This window comes from Aspergillus luchuensis, chromosome 4 (genome assembly GCF_016861625.1).
Source record: "Aspergillus luchuensis IFO 4308 DNA, chromosome 4, nearly complete sequence".
NCBI lineage: Eukaryota > Fungi > Ascomycota > Eurotiomycetes > Eurotiales > Aspergillaceae > Aspergillus > Aspergillus luchuensis.
Genome location: NC_054852.1, coordinates 2,970,416 through 2,989,273, shown reverse-complemented (window position 1 = coordinate 2,989,273; position 18,858 = coordinate 2,970,416). Strand labels below are relative to the sequence as shown.

Below are 18,858 nucleotides of genomic sequence, written 5' to 3'. Positions count from 1 at the left end.
CGCGCTCATAAATATCATTATCACTGAAACAATTGCAAATAATAGCCAGCGCTATGGCAGACCTAACTAAATCGCAAAACGAGACCGATTTCAGATATAAAGCGAAACAACCAGAACCTCCGAGTACGCCGGTCTCCCTCGGTCAAATTCGCTGGGCCTGAATCAAGCAACCCCATAAATAAAAGCAGCATGCAAAACGAAAAGAACCGTCATAAAACCCGTAGCATATAGTCGTTGCTTATCATAATGGATTTCCATTCAAAACACGCCAAAAGTTGGTCGGAATCCAGCTCCAATCCTAATATCCCTCGACGATGTCTTGGCCCTGAGATGAAGCACCCCATTAGGGTCCTTTTCGACATCTGCGAACATTCGAAGGAGATCCTCAATTGTATCCCGTCCCGCTAGGACTCCGTCGCCCATAGCTCCGGTAATAACAGCCGTTTTATGTGTCTGCAATTTGAGCAGGTAGTCATCAATAGAATTATCGACGATAAGCTTCACAAATTCCACCTCGCTTTCTTGCCCAATTCGAAACAAGCGGCAAAATGCCTAAAATCCAGAGCGTTAACAGCTGCACCAGAATTTTTTTAGGCAATATGACTGGACAGAATTATACATACCTGCTCCTGAATAGCTTCGTTCCACCACAAGTCAACAAGAATGCATTTGTTGGCGGCTGATAGGTCTAGTCCTATGCCTCCAGCCTTCAAACTGGCAATGAGAACCCTCACTTCGCTATTCTTATCACTAAACGTCTTCATATTGTCTTCGCGGACTGATAGACCCAATTTTCCGGTCAACTGTAGAAAGTTAGCCACCCTGGGTTTTAAGTACATTTGAGGTCTTGTTTGCTCACGAGGACAAACGGCCACCCTTCTGCTTTGCACATGGTAGACAGGATTTCAACGAAATCTAGAAACTGGGTAAAGATGACTATCTTGTCCGAGGATTCCTGGGCAAGCCACTCTGTAAGAATTTCGCGTATCTTCGTGAGTTTCGCACTAGGCATATGCTGGGCACACGCTCCAATCCAGTCCGTATCCTCGTCGGCGTCCGGCTCTTCATCCGTTTCGTCTGCTTGTGGCGCCGTGATCTGGCGAATGCTGCTCTTAGATTGTTTCTTGGTTGTGGTTCTCTTTTTGCGCTGTTTTCCCTTCCAGATAGTTGCCCCGTGAATCGATGCGGGTTGTGTCTTTTCGTTACCCTCTTCCTTAAAATAAGCGGCTTCCGTGATCGAAACACGGCAGTTGACGCATTTAGGCTCCATAAGCAATTTGTCCTTGTCCATCCGTAAGGAGTAGTAGCACTCCTCACAATATAAATGCCTGCATGAAGTGATCACAGGGTTCACTGGTGCAGATTTGCATATGGGGCAATTTGTCCTGTCTAATCTTTCTTCCCAGATCTCTCCTAGATGGAGCTCGTCCATTAGTTGGCGGAAACTTTTAGTCAGTGCTGTCTCATCCCCATGAAGCTCTGTGGCATACTGGCCCGTTTCTCCATCATTACGCTCATTAAGCACTGTTGTGTTTTTTCTCACTGATGAGAGCCATTGAACTATGGTATTTGACGGATTTGATTCCCCACTTCCCTTGGCAATTCTAGTAAGTCTTTTCATCAAGTTCCCTTCTGAAAGCAGCCTCTTAACTATGCACTGCGTTGTAAGCAAATGACTGCAGAACATACGAAGCATCAAAATCATTGATAGAAAGCATCGATACTGTGCCAACTTGGGTTGATCGAAATGGGCACAACCTGATTTAATGTCAGTGATATTCTCCTGAAAAACTTATCATGGCAAAATATGTCTCTGGCGTACCATTGATGTTTTCTATGAAGACCTCTGATATGGCGTTGTAAAGCTCTCGTTCGACGGCGCAGAATTGAACCCTGACGATTCTTTCGTTGACATCCGGTAGTTTTATTACTGGCAGTGAGAAAAGTCGACTTTTGTGTGTTCGCCGAAACAGAAAAGCTCGCAATAGGTTTACGAGACGGTCATGGCCTTCGTCATCCTACAGAAGGATTGGCTTTAGATTTCCTCTCCAAAGATCAATGGAAGTCACGCACGCTGCAAAAGTTCTTTATGAAAAGTCCAGCATCTTTGATGCCGGGAACGCCGAGAAAGTCGAAAAGCGGATAGAATTCTTCTAGATGGCTATGAATACTATGTCAGAAACCACAAAACATTAAACGCCAGTCAGCAGCTGAACATCAGGTGCGAGCTTACTTGTGCACTGGGGTTCCGCTTAGAATCCACTTATAGTGGCCAGTCAGAGAGCGGACGGCGATCGACACTGAGGATATGTGATTCTTGATGGTGTGGCCTTCTGCAAATTGGTCGTCAAACCTAGAACTCGCGATTGATGCCAAAAGGTGAGATTGAGCGGGTGGGAGACAGCATACCATCAAGAATGATTCGGTGAAACTTGATTTTATGTAGCGGGCCGACCTCTGCATCGAAGGATTGATCCCACCAGGCTGAAAGCTTCTCGTCGTCCTTCATACTATCGGTGAGCTTCATTGGTGGATAAGATCGCCTGACTTCATCATATGTAGTGATTCTGATGACTGCGTCAGTATACCACCTGATATTGAAAGAGCTGCATGGCACCCGTACATAACATCATATTTTGCGAGGCTTCCTACTGTATTGAGGGACTCAAGCCTTGAACTAGCTTTGTATATAAGGACATCACCAATTGCTTTCTCGTCACAGTGCCTGTTGATCTGTGTTTTCCTGTTCAAGTCAGACTGGAAGTTGGGTACATAGCATTGACCAAAAATTACCAGTGAGTGACTAGGTGCGACGGAACAACAATAAGCGTCGTCTTCTCAGGATCCTCCGGATCAGAAGGTTTTCCATCTACGATATTTGCTAGACCCAGATTAGCTGTGCCACTTTTTCTTTCCACATGCACTCACCCAGTGCTTGAATAGTTTTCCCGAAACCCATGATATCACAGAGGAGTCCCCCAAAGGGTCCCTCTGACGAACTTTCGCGGTCACGCTGTTCTAATCTTAGCCGCAAGTCATTCCAAGATATCGATGTATATTCTCCTTACCATAAAAGCAGCCCCAAGTAGCTTTTCGTACCTGTCAGCTAGTATAATAGTAATAAGGGGCATATGCACACGAACCTGATAGTGATATAAACTTGTTTTCATTCCCTTGATGTTCCACCCGAGTTTTCCATCGCTTCTCGGACTGCATGTGAACTTGCGAGTAGCTTCAAGAATTTTTTTCTTGTCAGATTTAGCCTCCTTCTGATCCACACTCGGAATGGTAGCGACAAGTCGTTTGAGTGCTTTCATCTTATTCTTGTCAATAGAAGCAGGTATCGCATCCAGTGAAGCGTTGACATGTGCATCTTCCGCGACTCCAGAAGAAAGGAGGGATTCTAGGTATTTTTTGGTACCCAGGGGCCCTCGCTTCGGTCTTTTACTGGGGCCAGCGATTCCGTTGTCGAACCCTCTATCTTTGCGCTTACGGGGTGCTCTCTTCGACATCTCCCTCTTCTTCTGGCGCGCAAGAACAACAGCAAGACCGAGTTCCTTGCTCTTTCGCTTTTCTTCTGCTGAAATCCTGTTTTGCCGTCTCTTTTTCGGCTGCGGCTTGACAGGGATTGCATTAGAACTCTCGGACTTTTGCTCGGTAGGAGCCTCTTTTGAAGTGGATTCATTGGGCTCGTCGATGTCTGAGAGAGAGATCACTCTGGTTTTCGATGGCCTTTCTCCTTGCCACCCTTTCCTTCCGAGCGTATTCTTGTTGCCTTGCTTTTTCCAGGCGTATCTCATCTGCCACAGATGGCTTCTCCAAACTATCAAACCATTTCTTGATAGAATTGAATCTAGGGCAATCAGTTAGACTCAGTCTGGGACATAATGATAAGATACACTAACTGCCGCTTTGATAGGTCAGTCCTGGTACTAGCTTCAAGCTCCTCGTCAGGCCATTCTGTTGGGCAGCTTTGGTCTCCAGTGTCATCCGGGAAGTCTTCTACCGGAACGTCAGTGTTCCCGGAAGTCGAAGATGAGGATGATAATAAGTCGACACATGACGGTGCGGACAGCCTTGGGTCTTCCTCATCATCGGCAGGTGCAGCTGCTGTGCCTGCATTTCCTGTTTGTGAAGCACTGGCGCTCGAGTGAGGTGCAACCTGCGAAAGCTGTTGAACAGGTGAACTTGTGTCACCTTCTGGATTGAGCCCCTGAAGTAGTTCGACAAAATTTTGATCATCTGGAGACATAGAAGGCACATCTGGTCCCAAAGATGGAAGATACAACGAGGCATATTCTTCCTGCGGCACGAATAGACTTTCATCAAGTCCTGTTTGCGCAGCGGGTACCTGATCGTTTGGTACAGAAAGAAATTCAGATGGCGAGTTTCCTGTATGCCGGATTGCTAGCAAGAAGTCAGTATCACCCGCGAAGGTGACTGCAAACTTTGGGAGGCCTTACAATTGTGGATATCAAATCCCAAGTTAGAAAGGAAAAAAGCCTGCCTGGAATTGTACTGTTGCCTACGGCGATCAATTGCCTCCAACAGAATCTGTTGCGGATCGAAGCTTTCGGATTGGAGAGAAGATCCTTGCTTATCGGACTCTTGAACATCTTCAGAGCCTGCTGCTGCTTCCTGCGTGATCTTAGGTTGTTCCAGTTCCTCGCTAGAGCCTTCCATCTTTGCTTGATTCGCCGATGGCGTACGGAAGATTTCCGTATTGAGCAAGCTGGTTGTGGAGGTTATAGAAAAAGGATGATAGTAAGAGAGAGGGGGTCGAACAAGGATCTACGAGAGCTCTGGCTAGAAGGAGAGAGAAGAGGAGAGGAGTGAGAAGGGAAGAGGGAGGGCAGGGGAGAGAAGAGGGTTTATATAGAGAGAGAAGAAGGAATGCGGAAGAGGGAAGAAGATCAGGGCAGGGAAGAAGGGAGCTTATACAAAGGCGGAAGAAGCAAGAGAGAGGCAAATGAGGCGAAAGGAAAGAAGATCAGATACGAGAGGAAGGTGAACAGAAGATGAGGAAGATGACACAGCCGAGAGAGATGAGAGGAAGGAAGAATGAGCTCGGGGACACCTCAGAGATGAGAGACCGATAGAAAGATCGCAGTCTTTGTCATACGATCGCATAGATAAACAAGAGTAATCAGGAAGAGAGGGCGAAGAGAGAGCAAAGCGAAAAACACCAGCTCAGGTTCACGTGGCCGAGAATGGAAGGAAGGTGACGAGGGTCAAAGCAGTAAGGTAGAAGGTTGTGAGACTGCTCATACAACAGCCATACTACGGGTGAAGAGTTGTTTCGGGATGCTACATGCAAGCTCGCATACAGTAAAAAAAAGACGGAAAAAATATGACAGATCATGAAGCGTCATATATGAGATTAGAAGATATGCCTAAAACCAATGCACTCCAGACCTCACTTCTATAGACATATACTTCACCGATAAATCATGCGTAAGGTCAATATCAAATCAAAGTCAAACAGGGATATCATCACTCATAACCACCAGCTCCTTTATCAGACCCATTTCAATCATTGCTCAGCGTTTCCTTTTCTAAAACCAAACACTAAACAGACATTACATCTCATCAATGGCGCAGTTGGGATGCATCACATAGACAGTGCGTTGAACTTGCTCACTTTGCCCTTCATCATCGGCATCCACAAGGCCTTGCCCGCGAATGGGCATCAGAATGTTATCCTGCAGGAAGTAATTGAGATTAGTTATGGGATCAAGTAAAAGTGACAGCGATATGATTGCACATACCTTGATCATTCGCTTCAGGACCTTCACAGCCAAGTCACGCTCATTCTGGAGATCGTCCTCTGTATCAATCTCGGACTCAATCTGCTCCAGATACCAGATGAGAAGATCCTCTTGCTCGACACCCTCACCGGAATTCGCTTCATCGTCCCGCACACGACGGACCATGAGGTTCAGGATCTTCATGTACTTGTCATATGTGATCTTCGTCCTTGAGCGTTTGGGCTGGGCAGTTTCGGCATCTTCGCGCATAGGGCTGTCTCCATCACGGTCACGATCGCCCATCTCATGATCCTCTTCAGCAGCGCGACCCTCCGCTGCGGCGGGTTCATCATCGTCGACTTCGACATCATCTTTCTCGACCGTCACAATGCTCTGTCGGAGAAGGTCGTACGCCTCGCGCACAAACCTGGGTATAATCTCTTCCACACAGTTGGCTTTGGCAACGGCTTCAGAAAGACGGATCAGAGATTCCAGCTGTCGAACCGTGATGCGGTATGAAGAGCGGCCCATGCCACCTTGAGCATCGCCAGCACGAAGCTCCTTATACTTTTCGACCAGATAAGCCTTGGCCTCCTCCGTGAAAACGGGCTTGAAGGTACGGGCGAATCGAATGTAGCGTAGTAATTGCTCGGTGCTGAGCTCGGGATGAACAGCTTCGTCGCGGTTCATGTGAACATTGACAATGTGATCAGCCAGATTGCGATCCACTGTTTCGTTTGGATCATCCCGGATCACGAAGAACAGATCGAATCGACTCATAATGGGGGCACTGAAGTTAAGGTTGCCGCGTAGTGTAGTCTTGGGATTGTATCGGCCGCCGATGGGGTTGGCGGCAGCTAGAATCGAAGCCCGAGCATTAAGGGTGGTATGGATTCCTGCCTTTGCAATAGAAATCGTTTGTTGTTCCATGGCTTCGTGAATGGCGACCTGGTCGCTGATGTCCATCTTATCGAACTCGTCGATACAGCAGATACCACCTCCATTCTGTATCACAATATGTCAGTTTCGAATGCTGACCAGATAGATCAGGTTACTTACAGCCAACATCAAGGCACCAGCTTCAATCGTGAACTCGCCTGTCTCAGCGTCCTTGACAACAGATGCGGTCAAACCGGCGGCAGACGAGGCTTTGCCACTGGTGTAGACTGCGCGAGGGTGCAACGAGCAAATGTATCTGTCTCGTGTAAGCATGGCATGCAAAGCAGTATGCAATAGCCGGTATGAAACTTACTTCAAGAACTGACTCTTACTCGTGGATGGGTCACCGACAATGCAAATGTTGATGTCACCACGAAGCTGGAGGTTCTCTTGCTCTGTGGACTTGCCGACACCGCCAATCAGCTGCAGCAGCAGACCCTTCTTGATTTGCCGATGACCGTAAATCATGGGAGCGATCGAGTCAATCAAACGCGAGTAGATGTACTCGGAGTGAACGAGATTCTTCAAGTCTTGAACCTCGTAGGGTGTCAGGCTCTGGAGCAGAGCTTCTTGGGCCTGGTCTTCGTTGGATTCAGGATCCCGGTTTTGGTTGAGCGAAGCCAGAATGTTGTGCGATTGTCCATTCAGCTGCTGGTTAGACTGCTGACCCGGCGTCGTGGTGTCGGGAGTGACCATGCAAGAAAGGAAGGCGAGTCGATATGTCAAATCCTTGATACCGAGCGCCTTTAAACCAGTAACACCACCGCCTCCAATATCACTTCCCCGGAATGCACCATCATCACGAACTGCCTCCGGCCGCACGCCAGGAAGTCCTAGTTGACTGACATCGGGTACCACGATCAAGGTACCTGTGAAGATACACCGCTCACCAGCCTTAGCGCGATCAACCATCTCACCGCGAAGAATGACATCCATCGTCCGTGGCATACTGCCAGTTGGGATTTCGTGAGAAGATTCCTGCAATTTCACCTTTTGCCAGTCCACGAAGGTACTCTTGCCAATGTCCAAGCGCCAGCCGGAGCGGTTACCGCAGGTGTTGTTCGGACATTGGGAGGGCTCAGTGTAACGGAAGGTCTGTTCCACGTTGGTCACGACGGCCTTGCACTCCTCGCAAATGAAGGTTCCCAGTGACAGTTCTGGGCGAATTTCAGACGTCCGCGTGACTGTACCAGACACCGAGACCAGTTTTCCAATCTGGGATGTGCGCAGCTGGCGCAGTCTGGAAACAAGGGGCAGGTTGTAGAAGGCCAAAGAGAACAGCTTATCCGTCTGCTGATGCCTGGTCTTCTCGCGGATATTGCGCTCCAATTCAGGGTTGTCGGATACACTAGAGTTGCCAGCGATCATCGAAGTGCCGGCTTGGGAAGAAACACTGCCTGCGGCCGTAGCTTGACGGTGGGAGGCGAAGTATTCCGGTTCATACTTGGCGATAAGGTCATGAAGAGCCTTGGTCAAGAAAGGTTGGAATCGGTAGTATTGATTGGCAATGGCATCGGCAAGAATGGGGTTGCTCATAGAGGTCAAGTGGGTGAAATCGACGTAAAGGGTGGACAGCTCCCATTTCGCCATGCCCATGATCTGGGCGATGTAGTATTTCTCACTCAAAACTTGTGACGATGGCGCCGCCTGTGCCGACGAAGGTGTCTCTTCCTGGTAGGTCTCGAGGAGCTCTGCGAAAGCCTGCTGTACCTTCTCGCCTGCCACATCGCTTACCGGGGGCGGACCGGGAAGATAAGGATTGCGTAGTCGGGTAACGGTCGAGGCACTGGAATCGGCGACTTGGTCGTCGGCAAAGCCATGCATGTCACTCATGGGGCCATTGCTTTCGGAAGGCGGTTGGGGTCGTGAGCTGGGAATCTGATCGGAGTGAAGACGATGGTCGCGAGAGCCCGCCGTGGAGCCCAACTCGGATTGCAGGACGGCGTCAAAAAGGGAAGACATGGTTGTCAGGCGGAGGGCCAAAGGGAGGCCGCTAAAAAGGGTGAGGGGTGCGACTTCAATATAGGTGTAGACTAATTAATTAAGCGTGAACGGGTCCCTAGGGCCTGCCTTGAAGAAGAGAAAATAAAAAAGGGGAGAAAGAGGAAAAGTGGTTAAAGACGTAGTGGGGTTGAGAGAATAATTGACCAAGAGCAGGCAGGCAGCGTTGATGTTTTGGTTGCTGCGGTTTCGCTTCTTTTTTTGTCGAGCTTTTGCAATGGGACGCGAATGCAACACGAACGCGTCGGTAGAACAGTTATTGCGGAATACCGACGCGTAAAGTGCTTTTGTTCAGGACTGTGACAGACCTTCCCAAAGGGGCAGAATTAGTCTGCTTAGATCAGCAGCGTGGGAGTTGCGCACGGAACGCCATGCCAACCCCACCGGGACTAGACTGGTTGCGGGCAAAGGTCCTCGAGCCCACACCGGCCCAACCTGGCCTCCAGAAGCGGATCCCTTCCAAGGGCAGAGGGCTTCGTTCCGCACCCAATAAGCGCCGGCGGAGACACTTTTCCCGGAGCCTGAGCTGACAAGCAGCCAATCATGGCAATCCGTCAGGTCAAATAAACTTTCGGAGTCGGACTAGCGGGGCCTCTTAGTTGTCCTTGACCCCACCACTAGCACTGACTAACCCGTCCATCCCTAATAAGATGGAACGGACAGGTCGGGGGGTTTGTCGTTAGTCCTTATGCCACGGATAGATAAGCAAACCAAACTGCTGCTCTCTTCATCAACTGCTCCCTCACTACTACTACTCTGACTTGACAGGTGGTCCGAGTTGGTTAGTCCCCATTCTACTAGCCCATTCTGCAATGCCTTCTCCTTGTCCTTCTTAGAAAGCTCCCCGTCCCCATTCGCTGGCGGCTTGTGTGTGTGTTCGTGATCTCACTACCCCCCGAATATGCAGTCTTAACGAGTTCCGCTCTCGTTTCACCCTGTCATCCCGCCCAGCAGTCAATCTCTCTCCCCTCCCCTTCCCCCTGTGCGATTGTAAGAAACAATACCAAAACGGAGAGAGGGGAACGACCAAAAAAAATCAAAGGAAAAGAAAACCCGCCATGTCGGCGGATAGACTTCCTTTGGCGGAATCAACACCTCTCGACTCCTCTACCACCTCAGGCGTACGGGGTACTTCTTCGTCTGAATCAGAACAACAACGTTGGTTTCTTTGCCGCCTTCTCTGTGATCTGACCGTCCAGTCGACGAACTTACCAACACCCTTTCCTCAGGAACGTCCAGCGACCCCCCTCAAATTCCTGTGAGGATTAGACGACGAAGGCACTTGCCTATGTCCGATGATCAATCCTCCAGGAACCAAATCTTCTACTTTGTTGACTCCAATTCCTCGTCCCGCGAAAAGCGGGCTCATGTGATGCGTCACCATGTTCAGGAGAAACGCCGGCAGAGGAAGTCATCCCACTCCCGGGCGGACGGCGACCGGAGGGGTAGTCGCCCTCTTCGCTACTCCCCATGGCCTCATAAGAGGACAGATGTAGACAATCATGATGATTACGAATCCATTGCCCCTCAGGAGGTTCCCAGCGAAACTTCAATCAACGGGCATTCCTTGGTAAGTTCATCATTTACCATCAATACAATACATTCACCATTAATTACACAAATGTCTCCGCCGCTCGTCATACTAATCTAATTAATGGTATAGATTCCGCTTGGTCTCCCTCCTGTGCAATCACCACCCGAATCGGTAGATGGATACCAGTCACCTTCACCTGTCACTATGCTTGATGCCTCGAGGAAAGATCCATTCAATTCTCTTCCAGGCGTCTACTCCCGTGATGACCAAGAGCTGGCCGACTACTGGACTAATCGGCTAACCTACTGGTCGGGCCAAAATAAATACATCAAAGACCTTGTGTTCAAGGCCGCCATGAGCCACCCATTGTGCTTCCAAGCAGTCATCCTTACCTACTGCGCCCGCTGGAAAGCCCAGCTCTACAACCTGAAAGACAGCAAGGAAGCTCAGTATCATCTCGACAAGGCTGTAAAGGGAGTCGAAGAAGCAAGGATTGGATCTGCGGGAGTCGACGAAGATAACCTAGCATTGGCACTAAGCGGCATGTCATTACACGAGGATCGGTTTGGTGACAAGCAAGTCGCTCGGAAATACGAAGACCAGGCTGTCGAAATCCTCCGGTCTCGATCCGGCACGCAGAGTACGGTCGAGGTTTTCATGCATTACGTGCGATACGTGATGATCCCGCCACCGATGGAGATGAGCGAAGAGGGGAAGCGCTGGCTCGTCTCTTTTCTTCATGCAGCAGAGCAGCTGATGCACCAGCATAGCACACCTTCCTACTTGGAGTCTGTGCCCCAGCGACGGACTGCTTTCCAGATGGATAGTCCCTTGTTTCCTTTACTTTCCAGTGGGCCCCGCCCTTCGCAGGTGCCTCAGGATTACCGCATGTATGTTGTGCGCAATGCGCCCACCCAGGAGATTACTAGAACCGCAGCCTTGATCTACATTACCGCGGCGTTGTGGGATCTGGCAGCCTCGGAGAACAAAACCGGGCGGTTTCTGAACCATCTCCACCACCTCGTGCGACTACACAACCTGGACCGGTACCCAGCCTGCGAGACCTTCATCTGGCTGCTCCTGGAAGAAGGCTATGGAGCAGACCTGAAGGAGTCGGAACGCGGATGGTCCACCGGCGAGCTACTGAAGATGCACAAGCAACTCCGACCGGACCTTCAATTTCAATACAACGAAATCCTCTTCAGTCTGCTCATGCTCCATCCGCCAATTCGAGGAATTGATGCTTTTGAGGAAGAATTGCTTGGGCCCATTTGAGCGAGAGACACGATCCAAATTACTTTTCGAGATACCCCTTCCCCTGTCGCCATTCATCTACTTAGCCAGTGTTTTCTTCTCCATTATTGAAAAGGAGCGTGTGTTGTGCCGCGTTGTATTGTGTTCTGTATGTTTGTATATTTCGGGCAGAACAGGAAAAAGTACTGATTAGGTACGAATCCCAAACGCATGATTGTTTTCCGCGACGTGCAGGAGCGTCGCAGCAGTCGTACATGATTATTTACTCCGTACTTTGGTGACCTCTTTAATTGCCTGTAGCTAGCTGTCTGAAGTAAAAGTAAGTAAGTAGTGGTGGTAACCCCGCATTTTCGGGGGTTCCCAATAGGTTACTGACTGGTTGGTGTCACCTCAGATCGGGGTTTTCTAGAACGACCTGTTCCACGGTTCCCAATCCGCGACCAATATCCCTTGCGGGCAATTGGTCACTCACTTGTTCACAGATACTAAGTTACCATCTGCTTACTTACCTACCCTTCCGTGTATCTAACTAACTACTACGGAGGTGTGTTTCAATAGTCATTAGCAGCGCTAGTAATTTTGCGGAAATACCTAATACCTTGTATATCACATGACCATGCACAAACTTGCTTTATACATACACGTGATGCACAAGTCCTGTATAACAACTCACGTGATTACGGTTTTGTATCACGTGAAACATTGTGCATGTGTCTGTTACTATGCATTACAGCCAAGACTCTGTAATGTGACAGGTCATGTCAATGACTTTTGAAACACACCTCCGTACTTTGACTTAGTTAGGATGACTTTCGCCACGTAAGCCGATCTGCATCGGAAACCTCTAAGCTAACTACCCACTTATTCCTTCCCCCCCTCCCCATCGGATCATCATCCTCCCTCTCGTAAAGAAAAAAAAGAAACAGCCTAATAGATATATCTATCTATCTATCTATCTATCTACTCTTCACCGTGACGCCGCGTAATTCGATCAACAGCCCGACAATCCCTCATTCGATCGACACCACCAACTAACAAGAATATCAGTGGGGAAAAAAAACACAAAAACTTACGGTGAGAGAGAAAGAAAGAGATATGAGATATTATTTTCCAATCTGTGTACAGTAGTAGTACTGTACGTATGAGGATCATTCGCGCGCGCACGGACTCATAAAAAACGATGTGCATTTCCATTAATGGATGGGATGAGTAGATAGATAGATTTTTTTTTCTTCTCTTTACTTATTTTTTTACTTATTTTAGTCCGGCGGTGGGGGTGGGACGGACATGTCACATACTTTCCTTTTTTCCTTTCCTGCCGGATATAGAATCCGCTGGGTATGAAGGTTGCTTCATTGTGTTCAATTCATTTGTGGTATCTGTTACTATCCCTATTACTAGTAGAAGTTGTGTACAGTAAGTACACAAGATGCATGGTGTCTTTTTTGTGGTACTTTTTCATTGAGTTATTCTTATTATGCTCTCTCTCTCTCTGCTCCTTTACCAAGGGGTTGGATTTCTGCACTTTGAATATCGCTAGATAAATCGACTCTTGGGTAGAGAATAGATTCATCATGTCCGTCAGCTGAGCTCTGGGCTGATGGTGGCGGGACAGAGTTTCGTGATTTAGTTAATTAACTAGTTATTTATGTTAATGTAATCAACAGTTGGGCGGCCCACACGGTTGGGCGGCCCACCCCATTGAAAACACCATCTTGAATTCCTACCTAATGCCATTCAACTATTACAGATGCCACTAAAAATGTCTATTTTATCAAAAGCATAAGTGGAACAGGAAGGCAGGATCCTTCTAGTTATTTAAACTATATAAAAAAATTAAATCACCAGTATTTATAAGGTAGTATATATTTATAATATTACTCGAACTATCCTCTGTATTTAATTATCTAGATATGATTTTGCTAGAGATATAATCTATATATATTAGAAATTATTAAAAAATAAAGAAGATTTATTTATTAAATAGATTTTATTTCTAGATAAACAAGATACAAGCCTTTAATTATTTAATATCAGAAATATAGCTAATTTAATCCTATCTAAATAAAATTATATAATTTCTGAAAAGGTAGACATTAATTAAGCCTATAATTTTATTAAATACTATGAGATTTTCTAAATCTATTATACTAGATAATATAACTATCAAAGAGTTCAGATAAAAAATCTTAAGATTATAAAAAACTAGTTCAATTAGATCCAGGAGGTTATATAAAAATATAGAATTTTATTAAATAATATTTATAATTTTAATAAAACAGAGTTTATTATAGAAATTATTACTATATTTAAAATAATAATTAATTTTTAAAAGAAAAGCCAGCTGTATCTAATTTAACCAGAAAACTAGAAATAGATTACTGTAATTAAGTATATTTAATTTATTAAAATAATTTTATCCTTTAATTTTAATCTTTAAAAATAAAATATATTTTAAAATCTAGTATAAAGTTTGATCCATTCCCCTTATCTAGAGAATTAAAATCAGTAATAACAGTTAAATAATTAATATAATTAGCTTATAATAATTTTTAAAATATTTTATTTTATGGATTAAAAATAAATTAATAAATAAATATAATTTCCTGGTATTTGATAACTATAATAATTATTTAATATTTAAATTTGTTTAATTATATATAGAGAATAATATTATTCCTATCTGTATATTAATATATTTATTTTATTTATTTTAATTTCTAAATATTAATTATTTTAATATACTTAAATACACGTACAGAAGTATAGTTTAAAAACAAATATAATATAACTATGATTTCATCAATAAACTTGACTTCCTAGAAATTTATCCTAAAATATATCAGTAATCTCTAATAAAGTCAAATATTATTAGTAAATTTAAAATAATAGATTTTATTCCTTTAGATCTTGAGCAAGTACTTTTCTAATTTAGTATTTATTTTAAAATATTATTTATTCCAGGTAGTCAGTCAAGTAACTTAATATTTTAAATATTATATAATATAAGATATTTTTTAAAGTATCAGAATATAGTAAAATAGCTACTTCAGAAACAGTAAGTAAGTTTAATTTTATTTATATACTTTATATTACATCAACTTCTTAAAGGGTATAAACTAGTAATAATAAATTTAATTATACTAGCCAAGAAAAATAAAAAATTATATACTAACTATATAAAGCAGCTACAAAAGAAAAAATATTTAAAAAAATAAGTAATCTATACAAAAAATATTACTATCATAAAGGCTCAGAATATAATTCAGTAAGAATAAAAGATATAAAATAATAAGAAAGTTGAGATTAAATCTTAATTTTTATTTATAAAGACCCCTTCATATACGCCTCCACACTGTACTAATTACTTTATTATTAGTCATCAATGTATATAATATTCAAAACCACCTAGTTTTTAATTATATAGCATTTTTATAAGTGTTTGTGTTGAATTAAAGGCTTTATTTTGAAGATATCGAGCGATTCGGGCAGGGGGGTGGGCCGCCCAACCGTTGATTACGTTAGTTAGTGTCAGTGCCGCTTAGTAAAGAAATAACATGGCTGGGATTGACTTTTGGAGAGAGAGAGAATGAGAGAAAAGAGGGGTCTGGAGCTCACGCCACTACTACTACTGTACATCGAACACAGAACAGGTAGTCCTTCAATACCAAACAAGATTGCCTAAATGGTAGTCAACTGCTTGTCTACTCTAGTACTTTTGATCAATGATCCCTGCTCCCACCCACACACACCAGATTACGCACGCTACTGCAGGCCGCTGTTTTGGGTCAGGGCATCGCATCCATGCCGTCCGCCCGTCCCCCGTCCGTCTGTGTGTCTCACGGGAGAGAGGAAAGGTTTGCGGTAGGTACTAGACGGGGCTAGCAGAAGTACGACCGGCTGGGTTGGGCTGGACTGGACTGGACTGGGCTGGTATGATCTGAGTGGTTACTTAAGCTTATTGATTATTGAAAGTAGTAGAGTAGATAGGTGTGGGCGGGTGAGTGGGTAGTTAATTAATTTATTTGATGGGAGTGTGATGTTAATTTAGCTCGTTATTGCTATTTAAGGTAATGGTTAGTTAGTTGATTGGAGATAGTTTCTTTCGGGACTGTTGTATATAGTGTCTATGTGCTCGTGGGTCGGGACTTGTATATGTGAAGCTGCTTGTGCAGAATTAGCATCGGTAGTATCATCTGGGAAACTTTGTGCCACAAGAAGATGATCCGGATACTACTGTAGGGGTATTGTTTGAGGGTGGGATCGATCGCTGCCGGGTCTGAAGTTGTGCAATGTACACTCTTCAATGTCACTTCTTCATGCAAACCTTGCACATTCTGTGTTTGAGACAATTTACTAGGATTATACTCCATGCATCATCTTCACTTTCAGAAGTACTACTTCTTTGTAGGACAATTCTCCTCTGATATGACAGGGAAATAATCCCTCCGCGATACACGCGATATACGCCTTGAGTTTGGCATCTATCAAATTATCTTTCAGATGCTTGTACAACAGTCAATCGCCCCAGAAAGGACACCTTCATAAAGTCCTGTCTCAGATACTGGTCCAAAATCAAGGCTAGACCTGGCATAGCCTTCGTCCCGTATCCCCCAAAAGCAAAAGCCGTGAAAGCAACTAACCTCTAGGATGTTGCCTCAGGAATACGATAAATCGTTCTCAGATTCTCCAGTTGCTTGCAATATGATAGGTGTCAATGGCCAGCCCGTGTCCAGCCACATGGTTTTTCATTATTTATTCGCATCCTGTCCTCGGAGCGTTAGGATTAACGGACGGACTTGCTCCATATTATTCTGGCGGAAGCTGATCGTAGACAAGTAGAATGCTTGCTTGTCTGTCTGTCTAGGCAACGGGATTGAGATTTGCCGCTGGTGTTACGACATAACTTCGTGGCAAAGTCTGTTGCTACTTGCTACTACGGGTGCATGAAGCTTCCTTTCTTCAAGCTTCCTCCTGTGTATGATGTGGTGATGCCAAATATAGATTATAATCATCATCTGCAGAAACCACATATAGACACATCTACCTCGACACGCGTAACGATGATGCTAAGCAGAGAGGAAAAAAAAAGTATCACATCGCGCAAGTGACAACAAACAGACAGACAGACACATAAACATTCTTCCGCACTGGCGATCGAAAACTAAGCAAGCAGTGCTTGCATTCAGTCAAACACACCGCCGAATTCAAACAGAACACTAAACACAGCCAGGTTAGCGTTGACAAATTTTTAGCGGAAAAAGAAAAAAAAGGGTTGCCTGGCTAGTGGTTCCAAGGGCAAAAGGTCTCTCTGATCTGGTACGGCAGATGGTGGCCCCAGCACGAGGCTGAAAGACTGGTTTGATTGCCTGCGGGTCCCTCCATAGGCATCGATGGGATGAACCTATGATCCGAGATCCAAGGGACGATGAGGTGGAAATGAGCCAGTCTTGTGATGTGTATGTACGGATCATAGATGATGCACCTGTTGATGGGGAAGATCTGGTTTGTTGTTTGCTGTTATTGTGTGTGAAGGAAGGGACTGTTTGCGCGGTGGCGACTAAACTAAATGATTACACTGAGGACTGTTTACTGTTGACTGTGTAGCACAAGTGCATCCATGCCCTCCATGCCCTCCATGCCCTCCATTTCTAGCATTCCAGTTACCCCCTTCTCCTCTAATCCTGGTACTTACTACATGCCAGTATATATAGTCCTGTTAGTTAAAGAATGATAGATCAAACCGACCACAGACACGATGGCGCAAAATGAAACGGGCGGCCCGTGTCAGAATCTTCGCAAGTTGAAACGCATGGCGCCGTGGATGCTGTGGCTGGAGACTGGAGACTGGGAGAGGAGAAAAGAGAGTCGTAAGCCAACCATCGGACAGATCCCGATCTTGGCTTTTTCTTTCCAACTGTCACGGGTTGAGGTTTTGCAGATTGCTTTTAACTATTATTATGATTTCATAACATTTATTGGCTTCTCAATTTGAAAGGAAATGAGATCACAGGTACATCTCTAATTTCATACTGTGACACAATAGTTTGATAGTTTTAATAACTAATGATTTCATTGCTGCCGTTTGCGTCGGTCGCAAGAGTGCTGCCCCTTTCGACACCCACGGAGAAGACCGTCTCAATCAACCACTGGAACAAACCCACTCTAGCCGGCCGTCTGGGGGAGAAGAGATTGCGTTCCTCGATTTTTCCTCCTCCCTGACCTGAGTTAGGAACTGAAAGGTTCGGGCAGAGTCGAATTTGCCACCTTCGCTACCGGACGAAAGGCCATTAAATCTATCTACACAGTATTGACCAACCTAGGTAGCAATCCGCATACAGAGGATTACCAGGATTTACCAGGCATTCCTGTGTGAATGTATGGGAGAGTCCACTACAAAAAGCGCGTCGGAACAATACGATACGGTAAGCGAGTCGCGAGTCAGACTAAGAGACACTAGTCAATCTGCTAGGCCCGATCTATTGGGACCAACTCATCCACTCTCGCGCCTTATCATCTTCCCTCGTCGGGTTTCTCCAGCCACAGTAACCAAACGGAATTCCCTCGGAGAATTGTTCAGCTTTCCAACAATTCCTGGTTGTCACCGGGCCACATCAGACAGCAAAAGAGGGGAAGCAAGCTTCTCTCGGTGAACAACATCATAATGGGTGGCTGGGAATTGAATTCTGTGCCGGTCCGATGGCAAAAAGGCAAATGAGAATTCACCTGGGATCGGACAACATCAGTCTGGCTGGCATGATGCTGCTCATATCATGATGACGAGCAGTGGCTGAAACGGAGTGCGATCGTCGCTTTGCTGTTGATCAGCCCAAAAGTCAAATGCAAATCTAGCATTTCGCGCGCTCCTGATCGGAATTCCCCTTACGCTGGCCCTCCCCTTCAATCGTCATCGACTCCTCCACTTACAGGAGTGTGACCTGGGCGACCCAACGATCCCGTCTGAGATCCAGAGTTGACCTGCCAGTGGCATCGCCTCTCACTCGTCCTGCGCGGCCCCAAGTGGAGTGGCTTGTTCCCTCGTGGGTGGCACTAGCTTCATTCCCTCTCCATCCCACCCAGACTTGACCAAAGCCCGGATGAGCTCCCCTTTTAACTCTTCTCGTGATGCTAGCCTGAGATTTCCTTCACGGGAACCATTCTTTCGGTTCAGCCGAACCCATTGCCATTCCTAGGGGTCCAATTGGCATGCGCTGAGCTGTGCACCCAATCTGCTATGCCGGCTCTTTTCTACCATTTCACTTTCTTTTTTTTCTTTACAGTGGGCAGATCAGCAAACCCACTTCAAGTCCCAGGCGACCCAAACAGAAAAAGGTTTCCTTTCCTTGGGTGGCTCCCCCTCTCCCTTTAAGCTTTGCGCCCCTT

The 18,858-nt window shown here is 45.7% G+C and overlaps 4 protein-coding genes across 4 annotated transcripts; 1 reads left to right on the top strand and 3 right to left on the bottom strand.

The window, feature by feature from the left end:
- Positions 1–258: 258 nt before the first annotated feature.
- On the bottom strand, positions 259–1,621 carry AKAW2_41051S (uncharacterized protein; the record flags this gene model as incomplete). Its single annotated transcript, XM_041689448.1, has 3 exons — positions 259–552; positions 624–803; positions 860–1,621. The coding sequence occupies 3 exons, from the start codon at positions 1,619–1,621 to the stop codon at positions 259–261; spliced, it is 1,236 nt and encodes a 411-aa protein (XP_041543131.1).
- Positions 1,622–2,789: 1,168 nt separating this feature from the next.
- AKAW2_41050S (uncharacterized protein) lies at positions 2,790–4,683 on the bottom strand (the record flags this gene model as incomplete). The annotated part of the gene is made up of 7 exons (XM_041689447.1): positions 2,790–2,881; positions 2,929–3,013; positions 3,069–3,089; positions 3,144–3,853; positions 3,906–4,002; positions 4,058–4,407; positions 4,464–4,683. The coding sequence occupies 7 exons, from the start codon at positions 4,681–4,683 to the stop codon at positions 2,790–2,792; spliced, it is 1,575 nt and encodes a 524-aa protein (XP_041543130.1).
- An 896-nt stretch (positions 4,684–5,579) lies between these two features.
- On the bottom strand, positions 5,580–8,648 carry MCM6 (MCM DNA helicase complex subunit MCM6; the record flags this gene model as incomplete). The annotated part of the gene is made up of 4 exons (XM_041689445.1): positions 5,580–5,702; positions 5,769–6,752; positions 6,807–6,942; positions 7,000–8,648. 4 exons carry the CDS (start codon positions 8,646–8,648, stop codon positions 5,580–5,582), a joined length of 2,892 nt encoding a protein of 963 aa, XP_041543129.1.
- Positions 8,649–9,975: 1,327 nt separating this feature from the next.
- AKAW2_41048A (uncharacterized protein) lies at positions 9,976–11,496 on the top strand (the record flags this gene model as incomplete). The annotated part of the gene is made up of 2 exons (XM_041689444.1): positions 9,976–10,257; positions 10,351–11,496. The coding sequence occupies 2 exons, from the start codon at positions 9,976–9,978 to the stop codon at positions 11,494–11,496; spliced, it is 1,428 nt and encodes a 475-aa protein (XP_041543128.1).
- Positions 11,497–18,858: the final 7,362 nt, after the last annotated feature.